This window comes from Suillus fuscotomentosus (genome assembly GCF_016647785.1).
Source record: "Suillus fuscotomentosus strain FC203 chromosome Unknown F5891scaffold_7, whole genome shotgun sequence".
Lineage (NCBI taxonomy): Eukaryota > Fungi > Basidiomycota > Agaricomycetes > Boletales > Suillaceae > Suillus > Suillus fuscotomentosus.
This window is the reverse complement of record NW_024539519.1, coordinates 660,372-683,860: the sequence shown is the minus strand read 5'-3', so window position 1 is coordinate 683,860 and position 23,489 is coordinate 660,372. Positions and strand designations below refer to the sequence as shown.

Below are 23,489 nucleotides of genomic sequence, written 5' to 3'. Positions count from 1 at the left end.
GCATAATCCAGACATCCAGTACATGACCATTCGAATCAATAAATCATATCAGTCTTTATCTACGACTTGAAACCTTTGGGCCGAACATCAGCAGACAGTGTTGTTTTTGGTGCGACAATTGGTAATGGTCCCCAGTCAAATACAGCAGCGGGGGCTTTTGGTGCGGGCGTTGGAGAAGCTTCGAGAATCTCCGACTTTAGCATAGCCGCCGATTTAGCTGAAGACCCATGTCTCGGTGTTCGCTGTGGGCGACGCGAACATGATGCTGTGTAAGACGTAGAATCGTCATAATTGATGGACGTTTCTGGCGACCACCCGCCCTGCGTGAATATAGGGGTGTTGAACGCAGGCAAGGCGCTGCTAGGAAGGGAAATGAAACTAATAGGAGTAGGTGTAGTGGGCTCTTGCTTCACCGCTGCTCTGCTTGGCGTTAGGAATGACGTAGGCGCGGGTTTGGATGCTGCCTTGTTGTTAAGTAAGGGCTCCTTCCTCACCGCCAGCAGAGCCCGCTTTAACTTCTGTGCAGAGCGTTCGGCATTCAATGCAGCAGCTGTGGTAACTGCTACATGGGGAATTACGGCCGACGGCTTCTTAACGCTTGACTCCGAGAGCTGTTTGTCTCGTGGACCGGAGACATTAGAGGATATGTCCAGCTTGCTCATTCGCTGCTGAAGTTTTGCGACATCCCCGCTTTGTTGCGTGATTGAGATATCAATGTTGCGGAAAGCGCGGTTCACGGTATCCAAAGACGGTGCCCTGGAACCAAATTATGAGATATTGACGGCGTTTTAGAATCGGACAACCAACTTTAGGCTCGGCTTGCCTGCCTTTAGCTCCGCAAGCCTCTTTTTAGAGGATTGCAGATGGTCCTCGAGCTTTTGTACTCGGTCCCCCATCGTCTGTCCACGAAATCAGCATACTATCCTGTGAATCAGAGACGACTGTACCCTTATATCCCTCCGTAGTTGCGACTGAGTCTCCAGATATTCTGGTCCAAGAGTTCTGATCTTGAGCATCTTCGCAAACTCACTGTCCGTCTGAGCTCGAGTAAATCGGATGATTTCCTCCTTTCTTGTTCCCGCTGTGTACCGTGCATTAGTTGATAATCTTGGTCTCAGCACGCATGACAGACCCTTCAACATACTACTTTCAAGTTCCTTCAGCGATTGTTTAAGAAGTTTCCGTTGCTCCTTTATCTCCTTGATGTCACCCTGGACTTCAGTCATTACACGACCATACTCCTTGATGTCTCCAGGCGCCCATTTTGTTGCATCTGGAAGATCTGCTTTCACATGAGATTGTCCTGGTGTTTTCTTTGACCCGAGTTCGGCGGCTTGCTGTGTTGCACGCGCTGCCATAGTTTTCAGCTGACCAAAGGGTAAGCGTTCAGTTTGAATATGCGTATCAAAGACTTACATTATCGAGTTCCCACGTTAGACGTGAGACCATGAACGAGCACTCAGACTGCATGCCTTGTTCGATGGGCGGAGCTGGTGGAGATATAGAAGGAAGGGGAACTGCAGATGGCAGCGGGCCTGGAGACAGAGACATGGGACCAGCAGATACAGCCCCAGGTGTCTTGAAGCTACTGAAAACGCCAGGAGGCGGAGGAGTGAGAGTAGGAGGCGCTTCCGGTGTTTTGGCTGGCGTGCCGAAGATGCTGGGAGACGCGGGGCTGGGACTCTCGCTCGGCTTCGAAAAACCAAAGAAACCTGCTGGAGGGGGCGAAAAGACTGGTGGGGTTGGAGTCTGAGACTGAGTTGGAGCTGGAGCACCGAAGATGCTAGACGCTGCGGGCGGTGTGGTAGTCAGCAGGGGCTTTGGAGGTAGTGTAAACGCTGGTGGCATAGGCAGCGCCGTGATGGCCGGCGCGCTTGCACTCTTGCCGAACAGAACTGGGGGCGTTCTGGGCCGGGAAGAATCAGATTCTGCGTCTTGCTTCACTGGGGGTACCCATGCGCCGAATTGCGGCCTCGGTGAGGCGGGATGTGGTACCATAGTCGGAGGTGCTGATTTCGCTTGGGGTAGGAAACTAGGAGCTTCCATGTCTCCGGTGAGGGGGGCATTTGCAAGAGGTGAACTTTTAACCGGTCGAGTACCGGTCGTCCTGGGAGTTATAGCGAATGGGGAGGAGGCAGGAGGCTTTGGAAGAGGCGAAACCACAGGAGGTGTGGCACATTGAGCCTCTGGTACGGGAGATCCGGGTGGTGTTGTACTCTGGTCCCTAACTGGAGATATCTTTCGAGGCGGAGAAGGCGAAGTTGACAATGTAATGGTCGGTAACTCCGCTTTTGGAGTGGTCGATCGAGACCTGGGAGCAGGCGATTGGATGGAAGAAGGAACCACTGTTGACTCAGGCTCTCCTTCTTGCGTCTGCACTTCCCGCACTTCTTGATGTGTATCCCCTTCCTTTTTCTCTTCCTTATGCTCTTCCTGTAGTTTCTCCTGTTCCTCCAGCTCCTCCAGTTCTTCTTCCAGTTCTTCTTCCCGCTCGTCCTGCCCGTCTGGCAATTCAGACTCTTCAGACTCTTCCGACTCTTCCGATTCATCATCATCATCATCATCATCATCAGAGATAAATGACTTCGTGTCGTCTTCGAGTTCCCCATCCTCATCAGATTCATCAGCAGTCGAGTCCGCATCACCCTCGGTCGCATCTTCAGCAGAAACATCAACGAAGGATGAGGCTGTTGAAGAAGAAATGGACTCCAAGGAAGGTTCGTGAGGCAAAGCCTTGTTGTCTATAACTTTCACTTCCTGCACTTTCTCCTCGACCACAGGAAGCGGTGGAGTGGTTGTTCTAGTTGGTGTTTCCTCTTGCTTAACAGCCTCCGCCTTTGCAACCGGCATAGTAGGCGTGAGCGGCTCTTCTACCTTGACATTCGTAGCCTCTTTAGCGGGTGTCTCAGGCTCGACAATGCGTACGGAAAATACATTGACAGATTCTGTCTTCAGGGGTTCCTTGGCCTTGTCACCAGTGCTCTTCAGCAACTCTCCAAACGACTTTGGTGCACCCGCAAACGCGCTGAAACCGCCACCTCCACCTGACGCAAAAGCACTAAAACCACCCGTTGAAGGTGTCGAGAAAGCTGACTGGGGTGGGCTGGGTGGGCTCTTGAACGCCCCTCCTGGCATGGATGACGCACCAAATGTAGGAGCTGGGGAACTAGGCGTCATGGTCCCAAAGACACTTTTCGTTACGGCACCAGGCATCGACGACTGGCCGAAGGCAGGAGCCCCGGTAGTAGGTTTTGTTGGTGTTGAAGGGGAACTTGATGCTAGGGCAAATGCAGAGACAGGTGGCTGTGCTGGCGCCGGCCTGTAAAACGGAGAGTCTTTCGGTGTTTCTCCCAATCCGAATCCAGAGGAGGGTTTCATCGAGAATGAAGACGAAGATGGCTTCAAATTACTGAAGGCACCTGTCGTTGGAGCTGGCGCAGAGCTCTTGAATCCAGACTCGGTCTCTTCACCCCTCTGCGCGACAGGGGAAGGAGACCGGCTTTCGTCCCGCGGCACAGACGTCTCGCGTGGAACGTTAATTGCCTGGACAGGCGTTGGTGCATCGGGTTTCACAGCATTGGTTGCACTACCCCATGCAGGCTTCTGAGAACCTGTATTGGAAGTAATAGCTCCGAAAGCATTTGGGGCACCTGTCGCAAATGCAGCGAAGCCTCCGGAAGTAGGTGCTGGTGTTTGTGCAGTAATGGTGGTTGATCCGAAGGGCGATTTTCCAAAAGCCGACGTTCCAAAGCTGGATTGTCCGAACCCAGACTGCCCAAATGAACTCTTCCCAAAGCTAGGGTCAGGTGTGACTCCAAATCCGTTCTTCCCGAATGCAGAAGTAGGTGGGATAGCAGATCCAAACGCCGAGGTAGTTGCTGGGGCACCACCTCCAAATGTCGATGTGGTCGACGCACCACCGAACGCATTGAACGGACTCTTTTGCTGGCCTCCGTTACCAAGAGCTCCAAAGCCGGTTGCAGGTTTGATGAATCCACCTCCCGCTGAATCACTTGTAGGAGAAGATTGAGATGTAGCTGTGTTCCCAAAAATGGAGGGCCTTGAATCAGCACCCTGAGGGGCAGGGTTACCGCCGCCGAGTGACAGCTGACCAAAGCCGGGTGTATCATCTGCAGCCATACTATCTTCTGCAGAAGCTGATGTTATTGCACTTTGTGTAGGCGCGATAGATTGTGCTGCTCCAAACCCAAACTCTGTTTGTCCGAACTTCGAGGGTCCAACAGTGCCAAATGCCCCAAACCCTCCCGAAGTAGGCGTGGTGTCAAAAGCAGACTTCCCAGCTTGAGCAAACGGCGAGGCTGATGGAGCGGCGGACCCAAACATGGGTGTGGGCTGTCCGAATGATGACTGGCCAAATGATGACTGACCGAAAGAGGGTTGAGCAAATGCTGAAGTTGGTGACGACTGTCCGAATGCAGATGTACTTTGCTGGCCGAAAGCATTCGTTGTTGGTGTCTGGCTAAATGGAGATCCCAGTTGCTGACCAAACGATGATTGTCCAAATGAAGGCTGTTTCCCGAACGCAGACGACTGGCCAAAATCAGGGGCTGTCTGGGCAAAAGTTGACGCACTGGCAGAGGATGAAGTGGGTTCAATAGGAGACGCATGCATGTCATTGGACGGCTCCCGCATTATCGCGGTGGGCACAGCTGACAGTGTCTGAGCGTTCTCCCTCGTCGTTCCCGAGGACTGGGTTACCATGCCCGGGTAAGGTGTTCCCTTGATGTTGAGGATATGCCAACCTGCTAATGTCCCATCTGATGCATATGCATACATGATAGGTGAAGGTGGCAACTGAACACCTTCCCCGGACGCACTCGTGTGGTGGAACGGCTCAGTGCTAGTTAGATCAAGTTCTAGGCCAACGAGGACGGTGTCGTTCATGTCCCTGTCCAACGGGAGGCTCGGCGTCGACGTTTCCTCAAGCGACAAATTCGACCAATTCTCTTCTACACATCCGACCACCCCAATGTCAGATGAAGTACTGTCTCCCATAAATAACAATATCTTTGCGGGATCCCACCCTCGCAAACACACGATAAATGCACCAGGTGGCCGCAGCCCGGGCGAAGGGTAATACGGTGAGGAGAATTTCAAGTCTTGTGCAGAATTAGTTTTGCCATCAAGGGAGACGTGGAAGTGAGTTTGTTCGACTTCTGGGTTAAGAGGCAGCTGGGCGTAGATCGCATGGAAAGACGAAGCAGATAGCCAAGTCGATGATATGACGCAGGCATTAGATGCTGAGGGTGGGCTTGGAATGCTGGACTTTGGGGTGGAGGTAGAAGTAGGTGCATATGTGACGATGGAACCGCTTCTCATACCCAGCGCAAGCTGCTTGCCCTTGGGAGACCAGGATACTGTACAACGGTCAAAATATCAACATGGCATTGAAAGAAGATACGTACTTGACGCGGGAATGGTATTTTGTAAACTCCCTGCTACCCAACCTCCCACAGATGTTAGTTTTTGGACGTCGAGAAGCTCCACTGCTAATGCGTTTGAGACACTTTGGGAGTCCCGTAAGATAGCTACAAGTTCCGGAAGATCTCCCGTATTCGGAGATATCGAAACAACGAAAGCTGAAGGCACAGCAGGAAGTGAGTAAATGGGATTGATGGGACTGTCTCCAGAGGAGAATAGGTGTTCTGTGGCGTAAACCATAATCGACCCCTCAGCAAACCCAACGACGAGTCTGGAGTCATTGAATGAAAATACAACAATATTTGGAGTGGCAGCACCCAAGGAAACCTTCCTTTGAGGTTGATATGGTCGGTCATCCGTATCGTTGGCGGTAGCGAATGCGGAGCGAAGATCGCTGAGGGGCGACAGCACAAGAACTACAAAGACGCACTTCAGCAATGATTGCGAGGCATATGATATTGATACATACTTGTCCCAGAATTGGAATCTCGGCCCACTGCTGCAAACCATCCTCGAGAGTTTGCGACCGCGAATAAGGAGGCCCTGCCTGGGATGGGCGAAAGGTTTATGGAATCTTGGGAAAGGCGAACACGAGCGCGCTTATTCAGTTGTCGAAGAACAAGAAACTAAATGATGAACAGTTGAAGAATACGATATGCCAACTTTGAAAGATGAACGCACGTCGGCATCCTTCTCCCCCGGTTCAGATGATGCTGTTTGAACGGGAGGAGGGACTGTAGGCTGAATTTGTGAGATATTTGACATAGAAATCCTTCTGCTCGCTCAGATACGTTCACCTTAAGATTCTCTTGGCCTGGATAAATGGAAACACAGAAAAGAGGAGTGCTTTGACTCTGGGCAATCCAAGAATTTGAATATATTTGACTGAGTCACGTGGCCTTATAATAACTTTTGTGACAAGTCTTTCGTCGCGTCAAACGACTAAGTGAGTAGCTGAGGCTGTGAGCTAGGTTATCATCGACGCTGCTTTACGCAAGTGATGATCCGCCAGAAGTCTAAGTAAAAATCTCTGCGATTGAATTGACCGCTGGCATGCTTTCTACTGAACTCGTGCACGTACTAGTACTAGTAGTGCCTGCATCACATGTGCACCGCTTGCACGGTGTCAAATGTACAACTAGTCACACACTCACCCTCTCGCATCAAAATTACCACTATCTCTCTTACAACGAAACATAATGGCGGTCCCACACGATGCTCAGTCCGCCGCACTGCTTGCCCACGTCGCGACACAATTGCAGCTCAATATCTCCTTCCTGGAGTCTCAGAACTATATGTCTGCTGAAGACGCCCGCAGCATGCGTGAAATCATATCACACCTGCCCGGCGGTGCAGGCCAGTCCGTTGTGACCACCGGTTTTAATTTTATCGATCCAGCAGTCATGACTAGAGCAATCCCGCCTCCAGCAGACATGCCTAAAGGGAGAGCGATTCCGCCCCCACCTGTACAAGCGCCCCCGATATCGCCTATTTCCTCCCAGAAGCCTAGACTCGTGAAAGCTATCTGGGCATACAACGAAGATGGGGGAGTAAGTTTGCCGCCCACCCAGTATCTTTACAGTATTTACTTTTGCCACCAGGAACCAAATGATCTCTCGTTCGCTACTGGTGAAGTCATCGAAGTCGTCTTGGAGAAGAACGAAGATTGGTGGCTTGGTCGCGCACGTGGTCGGGAGGCTCTATTCCCGTCTAATCACGTCGAGAGCGTAGACGCTTCTACCATCCCCCAAGCCGATGCAGTTGCAACGACTGCAAAGAAACCATATAAGCCATTTGGCGCTGCTCTGCATGGGACTGATAGACCTCCTGCCGCGGGTGTAGGTGCCAACTCTGTTGGTCTGCAGGAAGCATCTGGTCAGGCAGAAAAGAAGAATAAATACGGAAAGTATGGTAACACGGTTTGTTTTTTCGCTTTAAAATCCAGGATGTAGGCTGATACGGTTTGGTTACTCAGATGGCCCACTCAGCTGCAGGGGGCGTTGGGTTTGGTGCTGGTAAGGAGTCTATCATACAGGTCGAATGTCATTAACATACCCTTGTAGGTGCTGCCATTGGCGGTGGTTTGATCAGAGCGATTTTCTGATATGGTCGTGGCACATGGTTCGGAACTTTGGCTATCAAATGGACCTGGTATGGGCAGTATCTATTTATAATCATTCGCTCTGTGTCTTCAAGTATATTGGCAAGCAAGTTGAAATACTGATCGTCCAGTTGCGCTGTGGCGCGTCCTTCTCAATGAGGTTAAGGTCTCAAGTGGAAGGGACGTCACAGTAGACGTGCTGATCCTTAATTTATACAAACTCACTCACATACGTAGGCTTCAGGGCCTTTGACTTTGTGGCGGTTCACTATCTGGTTCTTGCCCTTACACCAGCCCGCCCGCCCTGCCCTTTCCAATACTCAAGCCATCCCGAATTTCTTTGGAGACTCAACCGTTCACCTGGGTCGATTTTCCCTCGCCTGATGTATACACCTCACTATGTCCGAACACTCGCATCTCCGCTGACAACGGGTGATCTCGATGAAATTTCACGTCATGTTTGAAACATCCTGGTGAGCTCAGCGTTCAAGCTTCAGGTTTAATAAGCAAGTGTGATCGTGGACGTACTACCACTTGTTTCGGCTAGCCTCGATATGTTTTGGGTAACGCCAGTGCGGGATTGACGTCTACCTTACTAGCGCCTAACAAGTACCCGTTAGTCGATGAGCAATAAGACCATGAGCGAACGACGAGCACACCACTATTTCCCACAACATGGACTCTATAGTTGTCCTTACCGTTAACAAGTAACGACGGGACATTCATAGTGTGAGTCAAGAGTTATAAATAAAAAACAGCCTTTGAAGTTAGAAACTCTGCCTTCAATCTTGCATTATGTATCAAGTTCTGCTGTTTTTACACAGATGAATTGGTACCTGATCAATAACTGCGCGCGTTTATGGAAGGCAGCTATATATACACGGAAGAAGCGATAAGACCTGTCTGTGATGCAAACCTATGAAACTTCCTCCATGTCGTCGTCGTCGTCTTCGTCCTCGTCATATTCATCCGCCCCCATATCACCGGAGACTCCTTCTGGAAGAGAACTTGGCCCAGGGACGTTTTCGGCTTTCATCTGTTCTCTAGACTTCAGTTCTGAAAAATAACCATAACTAAAATGGAATACCCCATCTTTGGCGAACACATCGTTCAGCTCCCACATTCCATTGTATTCTCCACTCCGATTCAAGGTAGCAATAGAAAGAAGGACCTCTTTGAGATATGCCTCGGGCTGCTGGGTGCGCTCGCGCAATGGCTTGATGCTCCACCGGGGTTGCTCGCGAAAAAGTGTGAAGAGAAGATCCAGCAGTTGGTTGCGTGGCATACGCGCCATACGCTCAAATGTGCCCTTGGCAGGTTTGGGTCGAAATTTCTATGAGGTTCAGTTAGTTGTCAGCGACGATCTAAATAAGCAGACACGGACAATCATATTGGCAAACGATCCCGAATTGACTCCACTGCTCAACCTGTTGATGCCTCCGCGGCTAACACCAGCATCTTCTATCATAAGGATCTGCCTTCGTGGGGTATTGTATTTTCGAGTTCGTTCGCGCATTTGTTGCCTGTATGACTCGTTGAAAAGAGGACGCAAATTACATTCATGTTTAATGCGACCCGTTAGAATGGTTGTTCTAGCTCGAGGGTTATACGAGGCGGAGTTTGGTCCAGAAGGTCCAGGGTCTTTGGGACGTTCTGCGACTACCAGCTGATTCTCAACGTCCTCGTTGACCATTTCAAGTTCATATCTGTCTACCTGCATGCCCCCCTCAACAGAAGGTATGAAAGCTGCATCTGGAGAGAAGACCGGCAGACTAAGATCCCGTGAAGTTGTGTCATTCGGGTCAGGCGGCAAGAACAAGAAGATGCGAGGGGATCGACCAGATGGGCTGACGGCATTTTTATATACCCGGATTGTGGCAAGATGAACATCCTCTGCGTCAATGGCCGCCCAGCGGGCCATGAGATGTTTAGGTATCTTCAATTGCAGACGATCATTAGAAAGCCCGGAAAGTAAAAGGAATGAAGAGACTCCGGCAGGGTGGAAGTAGCACTCTCTACCCTTCTTTCAACAGCCATGGGGCAGGCTCACCTTGACAAGCCATACTCTCCCGTTTCCCTTGTCCAACATTAGCTCCTCATCAGGGTCTGGTTGAGCATCTTCATCGTTGTGTTCGGCCTCGAAAGGCTTCTTCTCATCTTCGACGGTCAGATCATCCATGTGAAGTTGTCCGAGACTTCATGACAAATGACCTTCAAGTTGGTGAACTAACAAGTGCTTACTAAGCGAGCCAAAATTAGCGATACACGCATGTCATTTCTTTCCTTCACCTCTTCGCACACTTGATGTGAGAATTCGACAGTCAATTTAAACTGCTGATACGTTGAATACTGGCGCTTTGTGCATTTGAAGATGCGCTTCTATCGGGTTGATTGTTATTTTAGTCGTAGACTCCAGCAGCGAGGACTATCAAAGATATGTCTTTAACCTTACCATTTGATCACGCACCGAACCTTCGAAGAGTTGGGCGATCTAAGTTTTTCTGCGGTGTCATGCTCCGTATGGTCGTTGAGACACGTACGTACACCCTTACACCTGATGTTTTGTCCTTGCGATGTGACGACGTGGTGCTGAACTAGGTGTATTTGTTCCGAAATCATATTTTGTTGAGACTGGGCACATATACGCTCATTCACGCGACGCTGTTCCGCCGCGTCGTTGATCACCTCTCAGTACTCGCAGACCTGTGAGTGTGTATGCGACAGCGGGATACCTCATTTTTCTGAGTATGCGTTATTTTGACGATAGGGCATTGCCTGGCTTTTGTGGAGAGTGCGGTTGTAATGGTATGTGCCAAGGTGGGCCTCTTTTGCTGGGTTCTGCCTGTGTGTTACTGGCCGACGTTTTTCTTTGTGCTTCTTTTGTGTCTTTCTTAGCACCTCCTCTGCACCTTTTGACCCTTCTCTTACGTCTTTTCTCAACGTCTCTTTTTGTGCATTTCCATTTCGATACCTAATTTGCGTACAGGTTCGACGTACTTGATGCAATCGAGCTACCTGAGTTTGTCTTGACGTCAGTTGTAGATCTGGCTGATCATTCTAGTGCCATCTGGTCCACTTCCATGGGCTCACGTTCCTCCTGTTGTCGCACGTGAGGACTTGACTGGATTTATTTTGGTGAGGTAGACGGTAGTTTTGACCTGCGCGAGACATTCAGGGACAATCTTCCTCTCCAGTATTGAATGCGCTCTTGTGTTTCATTTATCACAGCATTTGGCATCCGCGGTAGAAATGGTAACGCCAGGCTGTACAATACCCACAATAAGTCTAGCAAACTCAACTTTCTGTTTCACAACATCTTAAACATGCCTCCTAATGCAGATCATGAAACCCAGTCACCCAAGCTTTTGGATACTTATGATGTGAAAATGGAAAGGACAAGATCTGACACGACACGTTGTAGATTCAATGATTCTAAATCTACTGGTCGTTTTCTCCGACAATCAGACTCATCAGCGGGTTGGATTGTGCTACAGAATGCTACAGAGCGCTCTGTAGCACTCTGTAATGAATTACGTTTCCCTGATGGATACCTCCCTTCGCTGTTATCCAGGATGCCCTGGATGAAATATCTTTCCACCATCTATCCCAAGATTATTAGTATAAAATCCGCCGGAAAAAAGAACAACCAACCTGGCGACATTAGGGCGGCTGCTGAATTGGAGTTTTGAATTGTGCGAGGGAACGAAAGTTTCCGATTCCTCACTATGAACAACTTCATCCTCTTACTTATCCAAATCCCGTGAGAGATAATTGACGTGGAGAGATGTTGTAAAAGTGAAGCATATTAATCATCAGTCAGGAGAGATTACGTCGTCCGAGGGTTACAGTGCGGGGGGAGAATGGTAATCGTCGAGACTTTCGCACATCTACAAGACAACTTGGCGTAGAGACACGTCATCAATGTCAGAGATTGCGATGTCCAACTGCTGCAGGCGGGGTGAAAATGGAAATCACAGAAACATCCGCACCTCCACACTACAGGTGAGAATATGTATCTCCCGTTATCATGAAAACGTGATATGCGGCACCCGGTAGAAATCTAGGCGCTAAATTTATGGGCAAAATACACGACCAGGACGGTACACATGTCCAGAGAAAAAGACCGCCAAGAACAGGATATATGTATATGTACCTGCTGTTTTAGCCTTTTTCATAAGGCAGCGACCTTATTCTGTGAACGGTGCGCTCGATCATCGCAATCGAGTAAAGTGACTCGGAGGTGTGAACCCGGCTCAGAAACTCGACAGTTGCTTAGCAGAAATACTGGAAAGTACGACAGCTATTGGGAACATTGCCCAATTGAACTGCAAGTGAGTCCACAAGTACATGATAACTCAATGATGCGCCCAGATAGCATTGGGCGTTGAAGTGGGCTCCAAAACTCGCCAGAAGTGTGCTTTTGTGATGATCAGTCGATGTCGTGCTGGGGGTGTGCCCCGTGTCACAGCTCGAGTCGGCATCGAATGTTCTGTTAGATTTGGTTGTCGTCTTGACGGTTAGTCAACTTAGATAAGCATGGCAAATGCCGGTCCCGCGTTCAGCCCCGCCGCGTTAGAACGGACAGTTCAATTCAGATCGCTTGTACAGTCTTATATACATCTTACACAAATGACTTTTGATACTAAGTGCCGATTCCTTTTTACAGCTGATTAAGCTTTGGCTTTGACTGCGAGCCACGAAGGCCTCGCAGTGATATCCTTCCACCACCTGTGAGGTAGGTTGGTGAGTTATCTGGCCGCAGCAATATCTGTTTAGGGACGGGCGCTCACCTTGCCACATTCGGTCTATCTTCCAACAGATCGTACCCCAATTCTTCGAATACGATCGTTCCATATGGAAGGTGGAATAAGTCGGCCAAGGTAATGCTCTAATGAAAGCTCTTGGTGAGCAAGCCATACGGTCGCACCAATCGTCGTTACTTACACCTCCTGCAAGATACTCCTGTTTTCCGAGTATAACATCGTATACATCCAGCTTTGCCTTCAGGTTGTTCACCAGGTCAGATAGCCTAGCTTCATTTGGTTCGAAGCCACGATGCCTGTTGAAAACGCTTCAGCCACGAACTCTGCAGAGCGTTAAGTCATCTACTTCTTGATGATCTTCTCCGTGGTAATACCCAACGCAAACGGGTAGAAGTTCGACGTCTCGATTGACACTGCTTGTTCAAAAATGGCCTCCGCTTTAGGGTCACGGGGCACGAGATCTGGGGTGCCTTGCGATGCATACTTATTTGCAATGTATCTGCAAATGGCTCTGGATTCATAGAGAATGAAGCCGTCGTCATCCTGATCGCTGCTATATCGGTATTTGTCGCCGTAAGTGGTACAAATGAATCACTGACTATGTAGGGGACCTGTCCGAAAGGTTGGAACTCTCTGAAGGCAGGTGTTTTGTGCTCCCCTTTGTAGACTTCCACGTTCACAAGCTCGTACGGCACTTCCTTCTCTCGGCAGACTTCTGCGACGAGTCTGACGAGGGGAGCGACAGCGTGGCCATGTATTTTAAGAACCATCGTAGTTGTGACTGTAGGTGGAGGAATGACTAGTATCGTTGGTGATCTTGTGCTGCCCCCTATATACGCCCAGCGCACTTAGCCTCTTCGATCGAGACTAAAGCTTGTATGAAGCTAGAGTCGTCATGACGCGCGATGAGGTGACAACACTAGTGAAATCTGTATGTCATGTTGTCCTCACTAATCCACTTTGGTTGGACAAGTCCAACCTATTCTTGATTGATCCAGCCTCTCAGTGATAGCCGATACTTGGGTCTACTAGTAGGTGATAGCGGAGGTACTTACGTCATACTGGCGAGGTATTCTCACGAAGTACTGCTCCAACCGTGACCAACCAATAACAAATGGGGTGGAATAGCTCAAAGCAATGCATAAACTGCGGAACTGATTAGGCAACGGCCAGGCAAAGCTGATGCTGTGAATGTAGAGACGAGAGATATTGATTAAGAGCAGAGCAGTGCACGTTGTACAGCATGACTATCATGTTGTCCACGCGCGAGAAGTATCGCTTGCAGTGACTCGTACGTACATACAGGCTTCCAGTGATATGATTGATCTATTTAGACCACATACAAACTAAACACTACATATGGCTAAAGTACATGAAACGTATGGATATATAACTAGAGATAACTCCGTGTATAGAATGGGTCCAGAAAAAAGTTCGTGTATACCACATCGATCATCAGAACGTAGATCTGTCAAGCTCCAATCAAACGTCATCTTTTTGGCGGAGCAATGGTATTGTTCTCCGCCTCTCCACTGAGTGCTGCAGGACCTAACTCCACATCCTCAACGAACCTTCCCATTTCACCGGGGCTGGGGGCGCGTTCCTTTCCTTTGCGGCTCGAACGGCTCCAAGACAAAAATTTCGGCTTCTGTTGTGGTGCAGTCACCGCTGCATCGTCCGACATGCCCGCGCCAGGCTTAACCTGTTGTGAATCCTTCTTAGACATACTCTGACCTGTTCCCTGCGCCTTCTCCGCCTGCAACTTCAAAAATTCTTCCCCTCTTATCCTCAAAAACTCTTCCAGAAGCGCGGCATTCCTTGAATTCGCCTTGAACACGGCCATGACAACGTCACCCGCTACGGGCACTAGGCCGCTCAAAGCTGCGATTGCATTGTTGAGGAGCATGCGGCGCACGAGCCAAGCTGGTAGATCAGCCTGCCTGGCTTTGCGGACGACCAGGAAATAATTGAGTGTGACATCAGCGACATCGCCGGCGCCAGGGATAATACCAATGATGAAAGTCCAGCCAAATCGGAGACCACAAATGGAGAAACCTTTGTCTAGGTAGTGGGCACGGCGCTGCACCGACTTGAGAATCTTTGCATCACGCTCTGAAAGGCCGGGAGGTACTGCGCGCTTAAAAATAGTAAGACTGAAGGTAGCAGGTTTCGAAGGAAGGGCTAGAGCACCTTTCTGCGACGCTGTTTGCCGCGCTTGTCGGTATAAAACTCATACAACGGGTCTTCGGGTCGGTATTGCTCGAGGTTCTTTTCAAAGAGCTTTGTACCTGCTTTTTGAAGGTAGGAGGTCATGACAGGGAGAAAGAAGAAGGGAATGAGCGACCGTGACGCATTTTTTGCATATATAACAAGAGCTCCATCAATACACCTGACCCGGCTAAGTACAACCTTGCTTTGTCTATTTTTGTTACAGAACTTATCCATATTTGGTAGTCATGTAATCTTGAGAATATATAATAAAATTTGTACATGAATTAGTCAGTGATATTACATTTGACGTCAAGATGTCTCCATCCACGGGCAAGCTCGACGAAGAATATATTCAAAATAGCTTTCACACTTATCTCAAGTCATCTCTCACACAAGCGAAAGTGGAGAAACTGATAGAGGACCAAGTTCTAGCATCCGCACAAGCGGATCTTATGATTACTGGTGCGCAGTAGCTGCAACAAGCAGCTCTAATGTCTTCGTCTGATCATGTCTGACGTCAATGTGACAGGTCCAGCATTGTGCTTGTACTTTGCGGCCCTTAGATGCACAACAAACCCGCCATCTGTACCACTTCCTCGTGCCACAAAGTCCGCACCGCCTCTCGAGCTCTCGCCAGACAATTGCCCACCGGCATTTCTCGGCTTTCTAGCCGTCTGGGCAGCTACGGTGCCGCGAATCCAGGGCCTCATCCCTCAAGACCAGCATGATCTTGCTCGCATCATCTGTGGTCTTGAACCTGTTGCTATCCTTCCAAACTCCGAGTGCGCCGGCATCGCTGCCGATCTACGTGCTGTGGCAATTGAAATCAGTCAGAGACGTACCTTTCAGGATAGATATGCAAGCGATCTGCAGGCTGCGTTGGATGCAGGCGCATCAAGCAGTGGTTTGAAGGTTAAGACGAGTTTTGTACCACCACCTCTATATTCAGATCAGCTTTCCCCTGAATCGTCCGGATATGAGTCCAAGAAATTCGCTTCTCCTTCGTCTTCATCCGTTCTGTCCGCATTTCCCTTGCGCACGCCTCCCCCTACGATACTCACCCAAGACACCCCTGAAATTGACTTCATCCGCGAGACACTCTACTCCGCGCTCGCAGTCGTGCTAGAGCATATCACAGCCTCCCGGGATCACAACCCGCACCCTCTTGCGCGTCTATTCAAATATGATCCCCCACGTGCCCATTTTGCTGCGGTCAGCCTTGCCATTCTCGAGGTGGCCACGATGCAGGGAATCATTCTCCCTGATCAAAACGCCATCATGTGCGTCAGTGCACGAGAGCTTGGAGGGCACAAGCTCACGCCAGATACATGTCCAGAGCCACTTCGGCCGTTCATGATGGAGCTCATTGCCATCGGGCGGGACGCGCAGGTGATGCAGGACGAAGACAACGAAGTGACGATCAAGGCTATTGAGAGAGGTAATGAGGATATCCCGGAACCTAGGTTCGAGCGCGTGCAGGCCGTCATCATCAATGGTGTACGAGTCAGTGGGGTAATTGCGGATGATAGGTGCAGGACGCGTAAAAGGAGCGTGGAGGGACGGGCTGTGGCATTTGCCAACAGGGTGAATGCCCTTGGGCTGTCGATCAGTAGAATCAAGGCATTTAGAGACAGAGAGAAGGAAGTATTCGATGTGTTAGGGCCACGCCCGTAAGGCTTTGGATGATACCTAGTTCGGTGGAAGGTAGTGCATGGATGCGAAGGTGATCACGAACTTACTTTACTAATGCCAGTGCTCTGCTGTATTTGATACCATATTGATAGAAAACTTATGCTGTTCATCTCCACACCAGCACGATCGTACCGGCCTCTTGCCCATTTGACCTCTGAGCTAAATCGAGGACACACAGCAAACATTCGTCCAACGATCGCCATCAACACGAGGCCTCACTAGCACTCTACGTATTTCGACGCAGTACTCCACCTAGTAACACCAACATTGCCTTTGAGACCACATCTGCCTCATCGATTCATTACGCACACGGACCGGAGCGAATGGACTGTGGTGATCCATTGTTCGCCGATCAAGATGGTACATCTACCAAACAAACGATGACAAGAGCGCATCAGTACCGGGCAATGCGTTGGGCAGCGAAATAGGCGATTTGGCTACGTACCCTCAGTCATTTCAAATCTTGAGATATTAATGTGGGGAAGGCATGGCAAGGGTATGGGGCACTTGTCTGCAGGGAGAAGAACTCCTATGAATTGTACGCGGTGGAGTACGAGGCACATGAAGGTGCGGATATTCGGAAAGATGCCATGCACCAGGATTCGAAGTGAGCTTGGACTCCATATTCTCCGAGTTCCGCGGCGCTTCATAAAGAAGTGCGCGGCGCGGTCTGCGGCCCACAGGTAGAAGTGCTCTTAGACTCACTCCGGTGCTGACTGCGAGGCCAGAAGTCAAACACAAAGCGCGCACTTGAGCTAGTAGCGTGCTTGACAGGAAACTCAAGGTTCACGATGCGATCTTGCCGAGGCAGAAATATCTCACTAGCAATGTAAGTGTTGGCTTGTTAACTCAGGCAGATGCTCACCTGTTGCTTCCTGTCACGTTCCTTTAACGGACTTAATCCATCTGCCCTGTGGACTTGCATTGATCGAGGCAGATAAACCGAGAAGCAGTGAATGTGAGATGTGGGAAGGTATATTTCATCTTCTGAGTCATGGCTAGCGGTGCCGGTGAAGGACGGCGTTGTGTTAGTGTTTGTGGCAGGAAGAAGCGGACATCACTGGGCTAATGTAATACACTTGATGATACAAGCTGTCACCGACGGTCGATCGACGAACAATATTATTATTGCGTGTGTCCAAGAGTCGAAGCCCTGAAATTTCCCTCGCCTGACAAATGGCCAAACGCCGTAAGGCTGAGCGGTCCATGTGAAAACCGGTTTTTTTTGGGACTAGGGTCACAAGGGATATAAGTCATCGGTGCTCATAGCTACTAGTGTCTGAAGGGATAGAAGCGTCTCAAACCACCAGGTATACATATGTCACATTGATAAAATCTTCATGATGCACTAATGTATCCTTGTAACGCCATTCGTCAGTAATGAGATACTCAAAAGGCGATAGTAGTCAGAACATATCAGATAAAATAATGAGTCTGAAGGCAAACTCAGCCGGACGTAAATCAAACAACTTTCGAAAGGTGATAAACACGCATTCAAAGAGTCATATGGCCCCGGCAAACCTCATCATCGATTACAAGATAAATTTGGACTCACCGATGAATATATCGCGACTACAAACCACAAGCCTATGTGTTATCGTCGTCGTCGTCATCATCTGTCAATTCCTCTCCCTCTTGAATTCCTTGGTGTCTCTGAAATCCTTCACGCCGGGCCCACGAATGGCCATCGGTGTAGGGCATTATTCGTAGGGGTAAAATGAGGGTATACCACGGGCTGTGAAGAGGAGGTTAGAAGAGTAAATTAAGTGAAAGCCACAATTTACTATCCGTCCGGACCAATGTTAAAGAAAAGGCGCAGGTTAGCGCTCCTTCTAAAACAAAATCAGAATATTACGCCTATGCCCGACGTTCTAGCATCCTGCTTACCCAAGGTCAAAAGAATTCACAAAATTCTGCACAGCGTATCAGCATGTAAAGGATCGTGCCTATAACCACATACATCGCCTCTGTCCTTTGCAATGCGCTTGTAGATTTCATGATCTTGGGCCTCGACGGTAGTCTCTCCACGAGCAATACCCCACAAATGCCAACAGAGCATTATGAACACTGCAATGCAAATGACAACAGAGAGCATATAGGTGAGGACATAAGCTAGCTCTGGCACCATATAGGGCCAGTCGTTCTGTCATATGTAATGAGCATTGGCTGAATGTTATTGATGGAGCGACGCACAGAATACGTGAGGCCGACTGCCTCTAGCGCTTGAGAGTAACCCAGAATACTCAAGAAAAAGGTCGATAATACTAGGTAAGCCCTGGTGGAACGCATGAGCTGGGAATTGGGAGGAGGCGGAACTTACATAAAAAGGACGAAATGCCTCTCATTGTTTAGTCCGACGCATTGGTTTATCCCTGCAGGGAGCTAAAAGGGACGAGCACGCTAAAGTGATAAAGACTTACACTAGAATAATCAACCAACGAGTAAGCAATATCCCACGAACATAGTGCTCAAACATTTACAGGACAATGATGATCATATTTCATCACACACCGGCCACATATCCGACAATGGTGGGCCCTCTCCGTGAAGTATAGGTCAGTCTCCTGTGCTGCGTCAGAGTAGGCGTACTCACTTCGGGGCGCATCAATCCACACCTCCTACACATAGTGGTACTCGCTGCCAATAGCGGGATACCATGGTTGGACCATCGAGCTCCCGTGCTCGGCCGTTGAGAAGGTGAGGCCCAGAGTCGACCACTCCCTGGTTGCAAGACTTCACCTTGGACGAATCCAGGTGGCACTGTACACACATAGTAGTAGTGCGTGAAGAGGTTGAGTGCAATGAGTACACAAGGGGGTGTAGTAAGCCAACGAAGGGGAAGGCTGGGTTGAATCACGGTGACTAGGATTGAAAGTTGGGTGAGTGTTACAGTGTATACAATTAGACAGCAAACCACACACAAAAGCTGGCCGCTCCAATTGCCTGCAATATTACTGCAAGCCCAACGAAATATGGGCCTGCTGCGCCTGTGACGCGGTCTCCAGCCCGCTCAAGCCATTTGAAGCACCGGAAAACGTGACGAGCACAAAACATGAAGAAGAAGTATAAATGAGAAACCCTGGCCAAGCGAGTCTATGATGGCCTTGTATTCGAAGTTTTATTGATGAGCGTCTGGACAGAATTAGTGCGAGAATCTGGAGACCCACATCCGAAGCGGAAACAATTTCTGACGTATCACTGGCAGTGTCGGGGACAGAAAGGAATTGGCCTCTTGGCAGATGGCAGAATGGCAGAAGTCGGCAAAATGTATTGTGAGCGTTTTTAGCTCTTTTTAACTGTTTCTACTATGGCAGAAATGGTTCTGACTACTACTAGTACACCTTCTGATGAGGCTCAAAAGTGCATCAATATTCCGCTCTGACCCTCGATTGAGTACATCAATCTCTTCGACGAAGCCAATTGGCATGATACCTTTGCCAGCCCTCTCTCTAGCTCACTCCAGTCGATGATGCCACCGTCCAGAACATCCGGTACATCACCTGCCCACTCATTTTCTCGCAGTTGGTCAGCCCCCGTGTCTCGTGCTCGACCCAGACTACACTTGGCCGCAGACTGGCCAAATCTCTGCCATTCACAATTCCGGACCCGCGAGACAACCCTGGACCCTAGTCATTCTGCCAAATTCTGCCAACAACACTAGGACTCCCAGTATGCAGGAGCAGGGAGACCAAGTTAATGCAGAGACAAACTAATTGTACTACACTTCGAAATGATAGCCAGTCAGCTGCTGGTAACTTACAAACCAAGTGGTAGGTACGAAGGACTGGACGATCGAATACAACACCTCAGCACTGCATGCAAGCCCCACCGAATACTTTGAATAAGATACGCGCAGATAAGTAATGTTGCATCTGATACACCTTCCTGAGAATCACAATATTCGCATCCTGCAGATACAAGGAATAGATAATCCAAACACCAACACGCATATATGCCGCAGGGGAAGGTAAAACGTGATCGTCATCGCTCCTTCCGCCGAGGCGTCCCTGGAACCTTGCGTGGTGTTGCACCAATTCCGGATGGTAGCCCTGTCAGCCGCCGCTCGCCCGCAAAACCGCCGCCTTCCTGTACCCGCTGCACTTCTCGGACAGCACGCCGGGCAGCGTCCCCAACTTTGGCTGGCGGGCGGTCCATATCTACTCGTGATAGCGCACGGAAAAGATCTTGTTGGTCTTCAGGTGGATGTTGGCTCGAGCCTCTCTGGATCGGTAAATGTGACGAAAGGGAAGAAATTTGTGATGAGGGAGGAAGAGAACGCGATCGCGTCGAGAGCGCCAGTGACAGCAGAGAGAACCGATAGTCGAGTTCTGACTCAGCTACGTTTGTTGCCTGAACTGCAGAGTGAACAAATGAGAACAGACTGTCCACCTTAAAGTGGACACCCGCTATTCGTTCGTCGAGGGTATTCCTCGACCCTGATCTCACATCAGACATTATGTGTTTGATGAGATCCGGATTAATTTTCTCTCGAAAAGCGTCCGAAAGTTCATCCTCTCGAGGTAGCAGCCACCCCCAGTCATCAGGTGGCTCTTGTGAAGCGGCCCGTTGTTTGCCTTTCGCCTTAACAGACGAAGGGGGCTGCAGAGCTTGGCGTCGTCTCTCCAGATCCGCCTTGGAGTTGGTGATATAAGAGTTGTAAAAGTAGTCGACTTGAGTCCACGCATCAGCCTCTGCTGATGCACTGTGCAGCGGACAAATTGTTAGTTGCTCATGCTCATGATGGATGTAGTCTAACAACGAACCGCTCGATATGCTCGCGAAACTTGATTTCTCGCTCTCTATTTTTCACATTCTGTTCATTTGGCTTCAGATTTTGTTCGCCACCAACCTGCCCATCCAGACCATGGCCATATACGGGCGTATCGATCTTCTTCTCCGCAAGCATGCGAATGAAGTCATCCTGTACAGTCTTCAGAATTTGCTTTCTGTGCTCATCAAGCGGAGGTGGGTCTTTGCCACTTCCGCTACTTGATGCTTTGGATTTTGACTGGGACTTCGAACTTGAAGATGCTTCAGATATTCTCGTCATAGCTCGGGCAGCCGACCAGACGAGTAGTTGACGTGCTCGTTGCGGATCAGGGAGGTCGCAGTCAATGTGTTTATAGAAGCTCGAATCAGACACAGTAGCATGTGGTTGAGCTAAGAAAAATGATGAGAACCCGCGCATGAACATGTAGGAGAAAAACAAAGATAATTTATTATAGGGGAGAGACGTACTGATCACACCGGTGTTTTCAAAACTTGTGCTTATGCGCTTGCCACGCGCGCTCATCGACGTTCGTCGAGAGTGTTGAGGTGTCCTTTGGGGGGTACGCGGGGGAAGGGACACCCCTTCACGGAGTAACTTATTGCGCTCTATTTGTGGAGTTTCGCTGTCGGGCAGTGGATGAAGCGCGTCAGAGGGGTATCGCTGAGAAGTGTGTTTAGGTGTAGAGGGAGGGAATTTGAATGAAGAATCGATTGCATCTTTGGCGCGCGACCGCTGACGAAGGTGAACAGTCTCTGATTCCATCTGTCTAATATCCTCATCCAACTCTGGTTCCTCACGTGTCGAAGACGGTACATCGCGTGGCTTGGCACTAGTAGGTGCGCGTGACGAGTCAGCTTTGAATCTCTTAGCTGGCGGCTTGGAAGGCCCGGCTATGGAGCTGGAGGGAATGGGTTGCGAAAGAGATGAGGGAAGATGGGATGGTGCTTGGGTAGTTGTGGTGGATGGCTGGGATGATGAATGATTGTTCTGCGGAGTTGTAGGACGCGATATCGGCGCGCGTACAATGACAAGCCCACCTGGCTGTTCCTCGCCAATGTCTAGATGCGATTTATGAGTATTTCACGCGACTTGCCTTCAAACTCTTACTTACACTTTCGTTTGAACGCACCGTTCGGCTGTGATGCAGTATTAAATAAGCAAATTGCGTGCACGGATTGAGGGACATACCTTTGGCCTCTTTGCTGCCTGTACAAGAGGATTAGTATCATCAACTGCTTTCCGCTTTCCTGGTGGTTTTGGATCTGCGGGTGTCATTGGGTTTTCGAGTCCTCCAACAGCATGTGTGAGGGTCCTGTTCATGAATGTTCGTCAAAACACAGGAGTTCAAGGTCGTAGGACGTATATTTGTTTGTCGTTGCCGTTGATCCCGGCGTCGGCGTCGGCGACGATGATCAACGGAGGAGGGAAGCTACGGTGAGCGGAGTTTGAATGAAGAATTCCCACGTGAGACTTTTGATCAACAAACGAAGTACTAGTGTTACGTGTATAATGTCACGTCACACCAGGTATAATACAAAGACTAGTAATTATGGCTTCTCACTTCATGCGTCTGGCTCCGAATATACCAGTTCCTACTCTGACAATGTGACTACCAGCTCGTAAGCCTGCCTCAAAATCACCCGTCATACCCATACTGAGAAGCAGTTTTCCATTGTCTCCCCATCTCCCATCGAACGTTGGATTGCTTCGAAGCATCCCTTCTAATACATCTCTGGTCTTCTTGAGCGTTTCGAAGTCTTGATTTGGACGCTCCGATGACGCCAGAGATTCCGTTTGTGAGCCAATAGTCATCAACCCCTGGAAATGTAGCTTGGGACAATGTTCAATGATATGGCAAGCAAGCTTGAATAGCGGGGAGTCGGCGGCTTCCGTTTCGGTGTCCACATATTGCAGTCCCGACTTTTGGACTTCCCCAGAAGTGTTGACTTGCAAGAGCATGTTGAGAGGCGCCTTGCGGTCAGCAGGTATAGCATTGTTATAGATATCAGCATCTTCGGTGCTAGTCAAACTCTGGATGGCATGAAGATTCGACACCGCTGGTTTTCAGAATAACCGTCACAGTACGAATCGGGACAACCTCAAATGCACATACTTGTGAGTTCTCTCATCCTTGCTTGCCTCCGAAGGTCGTCTCCTTCTGTCTTCTTCATCACACCTATGAAGTGCCATCGAAGGCTGTCAAGGTCTGCCAGCTATCAATTGCGAGTCGGTCCCTTCTCGTTAACCACGTAAAGGCAAGTACTAACCTTTTTCGCCTTGTTCACTAGATCGATATCAGAATTCTCTCCGAAATCCCTTTGGCCCTCCTCATAGCAAGCACGAGTCATCCATGCCGGCTTGGTCTTTGATACAGCTACCAGTGTCGGAGCGTGAGATAAAGATTTCGAAGCTTCCGCAAAACAAATTTTGGTTTCAGCGAGATTCTGCAAAAGCTCAGCCTGTCGCTGTGGAGTTGCTTTATCTGACGTTGTCGAAGCCATCCTAGACT

General features: G+C 49.5%; 9 protein-coding genes across 9 annotated transcripts; 2 read left to right on the top strand and 7 right to left on the bottom strand.

Moving 5' to 3' along the window:
• Positions 1 to 59: 59 nt before the first annotated feature.
• F5891DRAFT_1183323 (uncharacterized protein) lies at positions 60 to 6,207 on the bottom strand (the record flags this gene model as incomplete). The annotated part of the gene is made up of 8 exons (XM_041366267.1): positions 60 to 756; positions 808 to 899; positions 948 to 1,081; positions 1,133 to 1,367; positions 1,417 to 5,378; positions 5,427 to 5,858; positions 5,912 to 6,068; positions 6,124 to 6,207. 8 exons carry the CDS (start codon positions 6,205 to 6,207, stop codon positions 60 to 62), a joined length of 5,793 nt encoding a protein of 1,930 aa, XP_041230956.1.
• Positions 6,208 to 6,559: 352 nt separating this feature from the next.
• Positions 6,560 to 7,889, top strand: F5891DRAFT_1275219 (SH3-domain-containing protein). The gene is made up of 4 exons (XM_041370197.1): positions 6,560 to 6,992; positions 7,044 to 7,361; positions 7,418 to 7,457; positions 7,506 to 7,889. The coding sequence occupies exons 1-4, from the start codon at positions 6,642 to 6,644 to the stop codon at positions 7,544 to 7,546; spliced, it is 750 nt and encodes a 249-aa protein (XP_041230955.1). The 5' UTR covers positions 6,560 to 6,641; the 3' UTR covers positions 7,547 to 7,889.
• Positions 7,890 to 8,273: 384 nt separating this feature from the next.
• F5891DRAFT_1009080 (transcription initiation factor IIF, beta subunit-domain-containing protein) lies at positions 8,274 to 9,737 on the bottom strand. Its single transcript, XM_041360569.1, has 4 exons — positions 9,594 to 9,737; positions 8,928 to 9,479; positions 8,631 to 8,876; positions 8,274 to 8,579 (listed from the first exon to the last, which is right to left on the bottom strand). Exons 1-4 carry the CDS (start codon positions 9,720 to 9,722, stop codon positions 8,460 to 8,462), a joined length of 1,047 nt encoding a protein of 348 aa, XP_041230954.1. The 5' UTR covers positions 9,723 to 9,737; the 3' UTR covers positions 8,274 to 8,459.
• Positions 9,738 to 12,093: 2,356 nt separating this feature from the next.
• Positions 12,094 to 13,368, bottom strand: F5891DRAFT_1009071 (glutathione S-transferase). Its single transcript, XM_041360568.1, has 5 exons — positions 12,906 to 13,368; positions 12,653 to 12,849; positions 12,488 to 12,602; positions 12,334 to 12,431; positions 12,094 to 12,271 (listed from the first exon to the last, which is right to left on the bottom strand). The coding sequence occupies exons 1-5, from the start codon at positions 13,074 to 13,076 to the stop codon at positions 12,214 to 12,216; spliced, it is 639 nt and encodes a 212-aa protein (XP_041230953.1). The 5' UTR covers positions 13,077 to 13,368; the 3' UTR covers positions 12,094 to 12,213.
• A 151-nt stretch (positions 13,369 to 13,519) lies between these two features.
• Positions 13,520 to 14,801, bottom strand: F5891DRAFT_1009069 (uncharacterized protein). Its single transcript, XM_041360567.1, has 2 exons — positions 14,497 to 14,801; positions 13,520 to 14,443 (listed from the first exon to the last, which is right to left on the bottom strand). Exons 1-2 carry the CDS (start codon positions 14,617 to 14,619, stop codon positions 13,796 to 13,798), a joined length of 771 nt encoding a protein of 256 aa, XP_041230952.1. The 5' UTR covers positions 14,620 to 14,801; the 3' UTR covers positions 13,520 to 13,795.
• Positions 14,802 to 14,819: 18 nt separating this feature from the next.
• Positions 14,820 to 16,338, top strand: F5891DRAFT_1162167 (uncharacterized protein). The gene is made up of 2 exons (XM_041365283.1): positions 14,820 to 14,979; positions 15,047 to 16,338. Exons 1-2 carry the CDS (start codon positions 14,832 to 14,834, stop codon positions 16,189 to 16,191), a joined length of 1,293 nt encoding a protein of 430 aa, XP_041230951.1. The 5' UTR covers positions 14,820 to 14,831; the 3' UTR covers positions 16,192 to 16,338.
• Positions 16,339 to 17,796: 1,458 nt separating this feature from the next.
• On the bottom strand, positions 17,797 to 19,263 carry F5891DRAFT_943771 (DHHC palmitoyltransferase-domain-containing protein; the record flags this gene model as incomplete). The annotated part of the gene is made up of 9 exons (XM_041374502.1): positions 17,797 to 17,944; positions 17,994 to 18,041; positions 18,097 to 18,122; positions 18,170 to 18,352; positions 18,403 to 18,484; positions 18,530 to 18,591; positions 18,684 to 18,749; positions 18,803 to 19,071; positions 19,131 to 19,263. 9 exons carry the CDS (start codon positions 19,261 to 19,263, stop codon positions 17,797 to 17,799), a joined length of 1,017 nt encoding a protein of 338 aa, XP_041230950.1.
• Positions 19,264 to 20,190: 927 nt separating this feature from the next.
• F5891DRAFT_1126137 (Mis12-Mtw1 protein family-domain-containing protein) lies at positions 20,191 to 22,255 on the bottom strand (the record flags this gene model as incomplete). Its single annotated transcript, XM_041364051.1, has 4 exons — positions 20,191 to 20,911; positions 20,973 to 21,369; positions 21,448 to 22,038; positions 22,165 to 22,255. 4 exons carry the CDS (start codon positions 22,253 to 22,255, stop codon positions 20,191 to 20,193), a joined length of 1,800 nt encoding a protein of 599 aa, XP_041230949.1.
• A 282-nt stretch (positions 22,256 to 22,537) lies between these two features.
• On the bottom strand, positions 22,538 to 23,481 carry F5891DRAFT_943530 (uncharacterized protein; the record flags this gene model as incomplete). Its single annotated transcript, XM_041374486.1, has 3 exons — positions 22,538 to 23,037; positions 23,094 to 23,186; positions 23,244 to 23,481. 3 exons carry the CDS (start codon positions 23,479 to 23,481, stop codon positions 22,538 to 22,540), a joined length of 831 nt encoding a protein of 276 aa, XP_041230948.1.
• Between the last annotated feature and the right edge of the window lie 8 nt (positions 23,482 to 23,489).